The 12,518-nt window shown below is 42.8% G+C and overlaps 1 protein-coding gene across 2 annotated transcripts in view; it reads right to left on the reverse strand.

Annotated features, from left to right (window-relative positions):
- asb15b (ankyrin repeat and SOCS box containing 15b) overlaps positions 1 to 12,518 on the reverse strand; it is an 18,412-nt gene continuing 5,894 nt past the window's right edge. For both annotated transcript variants that reach the window (XM_077235206.1, XM_077235205.1), the window contains 6 exons: positions 6,113 to 6,271; positions 5,242 to 5,487; positions 4,109 to 4,280; positions 2,840 to 3,401; positions 1,184 to 1,337; positions 1 to 1,097 (listed from right to left, as the gene is read on the reverse strand). In XM_077235206.1, coding sequence (XP_077091321.1) covers positions 928 to 1,097; positions 1,184 to 1,337; positions 2,840 to 3,401; positions 4,109 to 4,280; positions 5,242 to 5,487; positions 6,113 to 6,271 — 1,463 coding nt within the window. In that variant the 3' untranslated portion in view covers positions 1 to 927. The remainder of the gene's footprint in view (positions 1,098 to 1,183; positions 1,338 to 2,839; positions 3,402 to 4,108; positions 4,281 to 5,241; positions 5,488 to 6,112; positions 6,272 to 12,518) is intronic.

Raw genomic sequence — 12,518 nt, forward strand, 5'->3', positions numbered from 1 at the left:
TTAGATTAGATCAGCCTTTATTTGTCTCACAAGTGAGAAATTTCAACAATACAGCAGAAAGTGGATAGTATGGAATAAAGTAGAATATTAAGTTACATTAACATAATAAATATATGCATAAAGGCATACTCTTCCTTAAGCTTAAAACAGAAAAAAACAAATTCCCATATTAACGATGCAAAGTGACATTGTGCATTGATTTGAATGGATGTTGAAGGCCATAAGCCCTGTGTGCGTGTAATGATCAGATTTGGACTGAGTGTGAGCGCTCATATAAGCTGTTTGTTGTCCCATAGGATCTGAACATCATCGAAAGGCTAGATCTGTGTTTATGGCATGAACACCATGCCTGCTGCATCTCTGGAGCCGCCGACTGGCGTTGACAGTGCAGGAATGTTGTTGCTACGATAACAAGGATCTCTAGCAACAACAGCTTCCGTGAAATCCTCAGTGTTTTTGGATTAGGGCCAGTATGAATGTTGATGAAATTTGAAATGTATGCCAAATTCTTATGGTTTAAGAAAAATAATGCAATTTTTAGCATGTGGTAGCAATTTAGAGGTAAATCCAATGTCATTTACCGTCAAACGTGTTTCCAGAGTAAGTGATGTATTTAACATAGCACATATTTACTCTATGCTGACTGTTTAGAGTAAATCATGTCCAGGTCAAGATTTCACTCGAAAATCAAAAACAAAGGTGCATGTTTGCATAAAATAAATTATGCCTATAATTAGGAGTATTACCATTAAAAAAAAAACATTTTAATGAAAAATCAAACACATTTTTATTACTTTATTTATTTATTATTATGGTTTCAGGTTGAAATTTGACCTGCACATGCTCTCGTCTTTTGTGAGCATGATACAATCACAATGATATTGTTTTGAAACAAACAAATTGTAATAAATGCATATAGATATATATCTAGTGTTCATCCATTCGCCCATAGAAATCATATTCTTTGTAGAGCAGGAAGTTCTTCAGTCTCGGGGGGAAAGTAACGGTGCTCATGAACTCTGGGTCATTCAGTCTTCTCAGTGTCATATGTCTCCTGATAACCAACCTGGCCTGGTGTTTCAGAGGCTGTGGGTTCCCTAGCACCAAACAGATATTAAGAAATATTTATCTTTTGTTTCATACAGGTTTGGAACGACATGAATGGTGAACAGAAGTGTCTTACTGAGGAAGTCACAGATGTTGGGCCACTCCTCCTGTTTCTCCAGAATGCATTGCAGTTTAGAGCAGATGTGCACGTGATTCACGTAATCCAGGAGTGTTTGCACGACCTTCCCAGCCAAGTGAGCCATCCACGACACGCTAATGAACTCGCAAAACTTGAAAACACAGGACAGAGTGCATAATTAGGGCAGATGTAAATACAGAAATTGAATATTTAGGGGAATTCACTCAGGGTGAATTGCAACCTCTTGCTGCATTGTTACAGTGTTCACAATAAGATGCAATAATGCACATGCACTGAAGTAGCGCTATTGTTTAGTGAATCCAGACCATTGGTTTCTAGACCCCCAAAATTGATGTTTACGGTCACTTTGTTCCGAATGCTCTTGATATGACTTCACTAAGTGTGTGTTCACACTTATTTCGGTTCATTTGCCTGTACTGAACTGTGATGGGAGACATCACGACTATGACGAGGAAAAACATGTTTGCTTGTACATTCTTTTCTATAGAGAGCCTAAGTCCCTCCCATCTGCTTCCGGCTCATGGGAACTAATTTCGGAAAAAATATGTATGGTAGTCAATGGCAAGAGACAACTTATCTTTTTATTCCGTCTGATCTGTGCCCTGAATTACACATATGATGTTTGTCAATTTAAAAGATAATCATGAAAGTCAAGAAAGTCGCAGTTTGTCATAAAACAGAAGAGTAACATTTAGTTTTATGTGAAAATCGCTCAATGAACTATATCTCTCGTCTCGCACTATGTAAGTCACAAAGCTCATGTGTGTGCAGTCTGGTACAAAACACACAGGCATGACAGCGTAACGTTACGATTATAACGTTAGACTATAGAAAACATGACAGACGTTAGCTTCAGTAAAGTTAGCTTCATTCATTGAGAGAAAAGGTATGACGTCACATGCGCGCCTTTTGGGCTTGTAGTCTTTGTAATTATGTATTTTCAGTCTTATACCTCAACAGTTTTACATCAAACTGCAACTTTCTTGACTTTAAAATGTATCATATGTGACAAACATCATATGTGTAATTCAGGGCACAATTCAAACGGGATCCAAATATTTGTTGTCTCTCGCCATTGACTACCATACAATATTTTTCCGAAATAAGGTCCCGTGGTCCCCCAGAAGGGGAGGGACTTAGGCCCTCTATTTAGGGTCGCATCTTGTGACATCATGTCCTGTTTTTGGTTCGTTTACATGTGTTTGGTCCGTCTTGCGTTCATATTTCAGTCAAACCGCACCAGAGTTCATTTGGAAGTGGTGCGGTCTCGGTCCGCTTGTTTGGTGCACCAGAGTTCAATGGCAGCATTCACACTTATTTAAATGAAACAAGTGTAAACACACCCTAAGAATTAATTGCTACCTATTTTTGCATTGATCAAAATAAAATGCATCATTTTTTCTTTTAAGTAACAGCGGAAAATTTATTCCAGCAATGCATTCCATAATAAACCTAATTTACGCAGATATGAGGGGTTTTTTTTTCAATGCCTTTTCCAGCACAGGTAGCGTTTTGATACGCTGGTTTTCAGGTGGTTAGTGAATAAGACGCAGGTTTTGAAGCATGCATAAGTGGTGCAATTGTTTAGTGAATCCACTCCATTGCTTTCTAGCCCCCAAATATGATGCTTACGGTCACTTTGTTTGTTACCCTCTTGATTTGGTATGACTGGCTGTGAAACTCTCTCCATGTGTATGTCATTACAGGGCTGTCATGATGACACTCAAAGCAGCTTTCTGCATTGTAACCATTGTTGAGGAGCAGACGCAGCATCATTTCATCTTTGAGGCAGTATTGTAGGGCCGTGGGAAATACAGTGTCACTGACGACAGAGAAGACGCAGTTGACATTCGCTCCGTAAGCGAGAAGGAGTCGCACCAACTCGTGTTTCCCAGCTCTGACCGCCACCAGGAGGCTTCGCAGAGGGTCCAGGTCCGGTTTGGCTCCTGCTTTCAGAAGCATCTCAGTGCAGGTGACGTCTCCATTACTGATGGCGAAGTACAGAGGGGTTTTCCTCATGTCACCGTAGTTTTCTGAAATATGGCAGCCTAAGATTGAGTTGACGTCAAAGTCTTTTTCGATGAGCAGCTCGAGACAGTCAGCGTGGCCTCCGTCCGCTGCCGAATGAACCGGACTCATGCCAGACAGACGAATGGCCCTGTTAGTGGTGATGGGAATGAAGGTCCTCAAAGCCCTGTCAGTTTAAAGAGACACACAGGGTTGAAAATTAACACACGCCAACTGCGGGTAACGCTGTCAAATCACTAGCCAATTTGGTGTGTTACTTTATAATGTTATTCACTTTGCTGGGAAGGTTTGCGTCAGCCAAATCTGTGCAGATTTAGCGCAAATACTCAACTCTTGGGTCATCCTGATATATTAAATGCAGAGTATTGCGCAGAATCTGTGCATGTCTGGCTTACTTGAACATACGTCACAAATAACAGTGTGTTTGTTCATTTGCAATGAAGCAATAGCGAAGATTAAAAAGCATTTGGTTAACAGACAATGTTATTTTCCAACATCCTACATTTTTTTTATGTTCTTTGTACTGTATTGATCTGTCCACCTAAAACACATTTTTTTGGTGATGAGGATGAAAGAGGGAGGGAGGGGATGGCTGGATGATTTTGTTTGAATAAGAAATGAATGTATGAAATCCAAATTGTATTGAAAAAAAAAAAATATATATATATAAAGCTGTGACATAGTTAATCTGGTGTATATCTTTTTTCTTTCTTTTTTTTCTTTTTGGCTAGTAGAACTTCTGAATGGCCAATAACCAAATTGGCCGGTGAGTGAAAAAGTTAATTTCAAACCCTGGAGACACACGCACACAAACAATGTTTTTATCATGGCAGACATGTGGAAGTTTGTGAGATTGATTCGACATGCTCTCACAGGTAGTGCCCTTCATAGGCTGCACGGTGAATTGGCAGTTGAGAGCAAAGACTGGCTACATTAGGACTGGCACCGTGTTGTAAGAGCAGATTAATGCAGTCCAGGTTCCCAGAGCCTGCAGCGTCATATAACACACTGTCTCCGTTTGAAGCTTGTGCGGTGGCGTCGCCCCCTGGAGGAGAAAGCAAAGGCATTCATTTTAGTGGGAATCAATCTGCAAATGCCTTATTATTGTCTCAGTCTGCATGATAAGAGATATTATCACTGCAAAAAACATATTGTTTAACTAGGTAGCACTTTAGGTTACACTTTATTTTAAGGTGTCATTGTTACAGTGTAATTATATATTTAAGTACTGAGTAATATTAATTAAAAACATGTACTTATAGGTTAGGATTAGGATTTGGTTAAAGGGTTAGTTGTATATAATTATGCATAATTTACTGTTATTACTATGGTAAGTATATGTAACAAGGACACTGTAAAATAAAGTGTAACTGCACTTTATATTACAGTCCTGTTCCACGTGTACATGTACTTATTATATCATTTATAATAACTTGGTCATAATTAGGTACTAACCCTGAACCTACATCTTAATCTAACCTTATATTACCAGTACATTCTGATGTAACTACAATATAACTACTGTAAGTACACGTACTGTAAAATAAAGTGTAACCCACTGTTTTATACATTGTGAAACCCTTTTTACTAAAATATTACTGATAAAATAATATTTTCAGCAATCATGTCATGTATGTTTTCTGTCTGCTGTTTGGAACCAGAATTAGCTATACCTGATTTGTGAATGAATCACTCTTTTGAACTAAACGAGAGTGATTCATTTTGGAAAAAGATTCATTCGGACAGTTCACTCATGCATTGAATATCTACAATATAGTGAACCAAATTTTACAGATTTTTTTAGCTATTACTTAAACTAATTTACTAAGTGAGGCAACAATATTGATTGGTTTGCACACCAATGAAATGATAATTCACTGGATGATGATTAACTTGTTGAATCAGCTGTAAGTCAACTTTAAGTCTAATTAATTAATGCTCTTTATCATTTTAGTAAGCCTACCACTTCAGGGACGGATGTAGAGTTGATTCGTGATCAGACTCACCATGTTCGATCAGGATTGCCAGTATTTGGGGATGCCCGTACTCTGCAGCGATGCCCAGTGGTGTGACCCCGTGCCCGTCCCGTCCCATCACCTTCCCCCCGTGTCTCAGCAACAGCATCAGGACGTCCTCGCCGCCCACCTTCGCTGCCTCATGCATAACCGTCCACTTCTTCAAACACACCTGCTCCACGAAGGCACCTCCCGTTATGAGTGCATGAATCATCTCATAAGAGTTTGACCTTACGGCTGCAAAGTGAAACTTGGGATTATGATCCATAAGCAGTAACTAATACATAAGCAGGAACAGCCACGTTATGACACGTTTTCAATATTCTTGCACAAATCCACAGTACACCTTCTTGCACAAGCCAGTGTGACTAATGTGAAGACTAGTGTATCTTATCATATTATTGATATGTTATAAAGTTCCATTATATTTAATGATTAAGGAACTTTTTTTGCAGTGACATTATTTTCGAGATAAACATTTATCTCAATTCTCAGTAGTCTACTAGACAGACAGACAGACAAACAGACAGATAATAGTTAGATAGATAGATACTAGATTGATAGATGGATAAATCACTTTATTACATTGGGAAATCGCATTACATTTAAGAAAAGGGGATTATTTGTCATGAAAATAATGTTTACAATGCAAAAAATAGTAAAGATCCTGAAAAAAAAACTATTTTGTTAATGCCAATTTTGCTGTTGTTTGGATTTGGGGTGAAATTTAAAATTCTTTCATTTCTTCACTTGTTAAAGTGAAATTGATTTTTAATTAATGTAGTCTAAAATTATATCTGCTTAATTGCTTGTTAGAGAGCAAGACTTATTTGATGTCTCTTTTGTGTTATTTTGTTGTTACCCAGGAGAAGTGGAGTCTCATTTTTGCTGTTCATGTTGTGTGGAGATGCTCCGTGTTGGAGAAGAACCTTCACGTTCTCCACACGTCCCGCTTGAGAAGCCAGAGTCAGAGCGGTTTCTCCATCGGCCGTCAGCTCCTCCATGCTCAGCTCATAGGAGGCTGTCCAGGACACGTATAAATAATAGGTACCACTGCTTTATTAGCTTATCACAATAATTGTTTGTACTTTTAAGGGATAGTTCACCCAAAAATTTTATTTACCCCGTGATTTACTCACCTTCAAGTCATCCTAGGTGTATATGACATTCTTCTTCTTTAAGACGAATACAATCGGAGTTATAATAAAAAAATGTCCTGGCTCTTCCAAGCTTTATAATGGCAGTGAATGGCCATATATTTTTTGAAGTCCATCAAAGTGCATCCAATCATGATAAAAGTCCTCCACACTGCTCTGGGGGGTTAATAAAGGCCTTCTGAAGTGAAGCGATGCGTTCGTGTAAGTAAAATATCCATATTTAAACCTTTATCGACTAAAATAACTAGCAGACGGCCTACGCAAGTTGATAAAAGTAACAAAAAAGTACGCCAAAAAAGTAACACTTGATGCATGTATGATGTAGGAGTAGTGTAAGCTTTGACGCTTCTCACGATTCAAACAAACAGGGTATAGCAGAGGTGCTACAACAGATAATACGCTGATTGAGGCGGTCAAATATGGACGGGATTCCGGTCAGAGAATCAGGAGTCGGAGAAGAGATTCTTCACAAAGATGTATTTATTGAACAGTCTCTGGGTGTTCATCTGAACCAGTTATGTTTTGTCAATGATGTCTGTATTAATGGTCTAAAGGAACAATAAAGAAATATAATTACAATCACATTCTGAGAATTATTTACACACTGGCATTATAATCAACAAATGCAATAACAATGATTAACATTCAAGTCTGCCTCCTTAACAGTAATACCAGCTTTATCAACACGAATAGCCATGATAAATTGTACAATGGTACATTACTAATGTAAACACATTGGTTATGCAGTTTAGAATACTGCCGATGCTAATACTGATTAGCGCATTTCTCTCGCGGCAAATAACGGCCGCTACGACACTCTAAACTCGCCGATGTTAACCGCAGAACGATCGCAGGACATCAATCACATACATACAATAAACATACATATGTATATGTACTTACATTGAGGCTTAAACGCATTATACAAACATAGATATGCGTGCAGTGATCAACATTCTCCAAGACTGTCTTCCTGTGTGTCCCTGTGTAATCAGTCCGTGCCACAAACAACTTAGTTCCGAGGACAGGCTTTCGTACACAGCCACCCCCAATTATCTGACAGGATAATTGTAAACACAGAGAAAGTCTGTCTACAGTATCTAAGGATCTTCCTCAAAGGGAGGAAGCGGAACCAACCTAACTACTGGGCGAGTGTAGGATTTCCAATTAACTCCGACACGAGCAGTGCGAACTTTCCCATCAGTTCCAGCCAATGTCTCCGTCACTATGCCCACGGGCCAGAGCGCACGGGGAAGTTGGGAGTCTACAATGAGAACCACTTCGCCCACCGTTAGCTCCTTTCCATCCTTTCTCCACTTCTGCCGATCCTGTAAACCTGGGAGGTAGTCTCGGATGAAGGCAGTCCAAAAATGATCTGCCAACACCTGGCTATGTCTCCATCTGCATCTACCGAGCAGGTTGGTAGAGTGGAAAAGAACCTGAGGCAGTGAGGCATCCCGACGGCCCATAAGTAGTAGGTTGGGAGTCACTGGGTTCACGTCCGCTACGTCGGAAGATACATAGCCAAGAGGTTTGGCATTTAGGATACCCTCAACCTCCACTAACAACGTCCGAAGCACTGGCTCTGCCACCGTTTGCTCACGCAGTGACCCGTAGTGCAGTCTTTACAGATTGAACTTTGTTCCTCCAAAATGAGGAGCATTGGGTGGAATGTGGTGGAATCTGATCTGCTGTGGAGCAAGCAGCTCTTGAAGCTTGGGGCCCATGGCATCAAATGTGTCACGTAGTTCTCGGTCTCCTCCTACAAAGTTGGTACCGTTGTCGCAGAGCAATTCCATGGGCTTACCTCGTCTTGCTATAAAACGACGCAGAGAGAGCAAGAATGCATCCGTGTCGAGGTGCTCCAACAGATCTAGATGCACACATCTGGTTGTCATGCACTTATAAAGAATACCCCATCTTTTTTCATGGCGACGACCAATCTTGACTGAAAGAGGACCGAAACAATCCACTCCAGTGCAATAGAACGGCGGTTGGTGAAGTTGCACCCTGCAGGGGGGTAGATCAGTCATTTGAGGGACTTCTGGCTTGGCTCTCCGAAACTGACAATCTTGGCATTTTCGTTGATGCTTACGGACAGCTTCCCTGCCCCGAAGTATCCAATACTGGCGATGCAATTCTGCTAGCACCCTTTCAGAACCAGGATGTAGAAGTCGGCAGTCCGTCTCTTTGATTAGCAGCTTCGTAGTAGAAGGAACAGGGTCTAGTAATATAGGGTGAATCTTATCAAGGTCAAGATCACTAGCTCTACGTAACCGCCCCCCTACTCTGATAAGACCTGTCTCTTTATCCTACTCGGGTTCAAGGGATGCCAAACGACTGGTAGATGGAATCGGCCTTCCAGTCTTCAAAGCTTGGACTTCTAGTGGGAATGATTCCTTTTGAGCTTGGGCCAGGATAAGTTTCTCTGCTTCAATATAGTCATCAGCTTGCAGTGAAGAGTCACTGTCTGCAGCGGCCGCCCCGTGTAAGGACCTGACAGTGGCCTCAATCAACTCTAGCCATGTGTGAAATTGATCGGAGTCTACTGTTAATGGATTGGCGACTTTGACATTGCCGATGAATGCCGTTTTCTGCAACTCACTGATCTCCGATTCTACTGTAATGACGGGTGTAGATGGCCACTGGTCAGAATGTTGAAGTAGGAAGTCGGGTCCTGAACTCCACTGGTGGGGTCCTGATATCTGGGCTATCAGTGTCAGGCCTCTTGTGATATGGTCAGCAGGGTTGTGAACTGAATCAATGTACCGCCAGTCAGCTGTGTCTGTGAGGGTCTGGATTTCCGCTATGCGTGTCCCTACAAATACCTTGTAGCGACAGGACTCAGAGGTGAGCCAGCTCAGCACAGTGGTTGAGTCAGACCAGAGAGTGACTGTTTGGAGAGTATGAGGCAACTCAGTCTGGATCACTTTAGCCAACTGGGCGCCCGTCAGGGCTGCGCTCAGTTCCAAACGGGGCATGGAGAGGCATTTTCTGGGAGCCACTCGGGATCTGGCCAGAACAAAGGCAACATGGACATGGCCCTTTTCATCAGAAGTACGCATATAGGCCACTGAGCCGTAGGCTCTTTCTGATGCGTCACAGAATATGTGGAGTTCCCGCATGGCACTAGGGTAATCAGCACAGGCAGGGGCATAAGGTCTAGGAAATTGCAGCTGGAGGAGATTAGGGATCTCTTGAATCCATGTTAACCACTTCTCTCTTAGTGGTAGAGGTGTTATTGGATCATCCCAGCACAAATTCTGCTTCCAGAGGTCTTGGATGAGAACCTTGGCCCTGGTGGTGAATGGGATTATATAACCCAACGGGTCATACTGACTGGCCAAAGTCTTATACACATTTCTCATGGTAGGTTCGAGGTCCTCGGATGATCGCAACTTATAGCCCAGAGTATCACTGAGACAATTGGTTCTTGTAGGTCGGTACTGGCTTTTGTCAACCACATTTCACTGTTAGCAGACCGGGCTTCGGCCGGAAGATGTTCGATGACAGTAGGTACGTTACAGGGCCACTGTTTCAGGTCAAAACCTCCCTCAGACAGTAATTGACGAAGTCCATCAACTACCTCCTTAGCTTCGTCAGAGTTTGAAGTGCTGTGCAGGCAGTTATCAACATAGAATGAATTCTCAACTATGTTAACCAGATTGACCTGGTCGTTCTGGTGGTCCCGGGCGCTGTGCTGGAGGTCGTAAATGGCGCAACACGGGCTGCATGTAGTTCCGAACGGAAGTACCTGCCATTCGTATATCTCAGGTTCCTGGTCTCTGCACATGTCCCTCCAAAGAAACCGCAACACAGGCTTGTCCCTGGGCAACAAGCGTACCTGATGGAACATAGCTTTTATATCCCCACTCACGGCTACTGTGTGTTGTCGGAACCCCCAGGAGCACTCCTAACAAAGAGGGTCCCAGCAATGGACCAGGAAGCTACTGGCTGTCCAAGGACTGACCCTGATATTGGAATGAACAGTTAAAGACGATCCTGTTCTTACCATTGTGTTGTACTAAATGGTGTGGAATGAACCAGGACTCCGAGGTATTGTTTGCTGCTTCTGCTGTTATCTTGGCTACATATCCAGCAGATTCCAACTTGCGGATTTCATTGCAGTAGGCGTTTGCTAATTCAGGATCTCGCGCTAATCTGCGCTCGGTACTTCGAAGACTAGGAAGAACAGCACCCTTGTCTGTATGGAATGTGGTCATGGGCATGCGTCGGAGCAATGGTGTGGAATAATGTTGAACGCCACCTACATTCACACTGGCTGTGGCATTCTGCAGGATAGCGAGAGCGTCTTTGTCTTGCTTGGATCTGGTAACCATCTTCTCATTGTATGGGAAGATGTCGACTTGCCAGAGACGTTCAACATGCCGAATCAGATCATCCTGAATCGGAGTGGTGATGATATGAAGGCACTGCTGATAATATCGTGATGGCTGCTTGGGGCTCATGGGACCCTGAAGAGACCATCCCCGCTGTGTTCTGATGGCTATTGGACCTCCATCTGGTCCTCTGCATGCAGGCTGTATCGGCATTAAGAGGTGCGGCATGTCAGAACCAATGAGGAGTAGTGGCTTGAATCTGTCAACAGGGGGAAGAGGAAGATCTCTCAGATGACGGTAAGCTCGTTGAAGCGCAGCCACTGGATAATTATGTTCCGCAAGACTCAACACAGTCGCAGTGAAGGCATTAGGGATAGTGAACCTCTGATTGGGTTTGGTGACAGAGGATACCTCGAATGACACGGACGAACCTACAAGTTCTGTGTGATATTGCTGAATAGTCTGTAAATTAAGTAACTCTGGGGTACAGGTAAGTTTGAGCTCCTGCACTACTGGGAACAGCACGAGTGTTCTCTCTGAACCATCGTCAAGGACAGCATGTGCCTCCATTGTGCGGTGTTCATTGTGAAGGAGGACCTTGACAACCTTCAGCATGACTCTGGGTGTACGGTTCGGTCTGTCCAAGTAAACCCGTGTCGATGGGAGGCTGATGGTAAGGACAGCACTGGCAGTGTCTTGGATGGAATCGTGAAGAACTGTAAGATGTAGCTCTTTACAGATTCTACATGGACGTTTAAGGTTGCAAGACTCTACGGCATGGGACCGTCCACATCTCCAACATTGTTTACAATCTTTAATCCAAGACACAATCTGAGAGGTAGTCAACTTCTTGAATGCCTCACAGGAGTTGAGGTAGTGATCCCTGTTGTCACAATGGGGACAGTATGGCTTGGGCTTGGAACTGGACTTAAGGGCTGTCGACTCAGGAGTCTTAGTAACACTCTCACGTGTTAGGAGAACTGGCCTTGGCTGTCCTCTTGGATAAAGTACTCCTCTAGCTCTACCAAGGGGCTTTGGAGTTTCACTCTGGAACATAGCCGCTGCTCTGCTAGAGATTCGTTTCGCTTGGGACTTAATCTGGAGCCAGTCGGCAAAATCAGGTAAGGTGTATGTTATGTCAGTACCGGTCTGGAGAATACCCAGACTTAAGCAGTACTCCACAAAACTGTCACGATAGGCTGGTGGCAGTTTACTCAAGAGACGGTCTACATGCGAGCCACACAAAAGCCCGTAACCATTCTGGCCTTCAAGAGTTCTCAGCATACCCACTAAAGACTGTACTAACAATGCAAATAAGTCGAAAGCATTAGCATCACCCAACTTAAGAGGTGGGGTGCGCAAGATGGCACCCAACTCAGACTGAACAAGCTGTCTTGGTTGTCCATGCTTGTCTTGAAGTGCCTGCAGAGCAGCAGTGTAAGGCTGGGGATGATACATGAAGGATTTAGCTAGCTGATGGGCACTAGGAAGTTCCAAATGACTTAGGAGTACATGGTATTTATACTGTTCACTGATATGATGGTGATTACTCAACAAATTGTCCAATGCTAACTTAAACCAACCATGTCACTTTCAGCACCACTCTCGAAAACTGGTAACGTGGGTCGTGGAATACCATAGGTTGATGCGAGCAGAAGCTCTTGACTCGGTTGAGGTGAGTAGGCCACAGAAGGAAGAGGCACAGAGGCGTTAACATAACCAGGAGCATGAAATGTCGTTGCCGATGATGGGTGGCTAAAGACAGGTAGAT

This window comes from Siphateles boraxobius, unplaced genomic scaffold (genome assembly GCF_051911475.1).
Source record: "Siphateles boraxobius isolate OS27281-9 unplaced genomic scaffold, OSU_SipBor_1 19, whole genome shotgun sequence".
In the NCBI taxonomy this organism is placed as follows: Eukaryota; Metazoa; Chordata; class Actinopteri; order Cypriniformes; family Leuciscidae; genus Siphateles; species Siphateles boraxobius.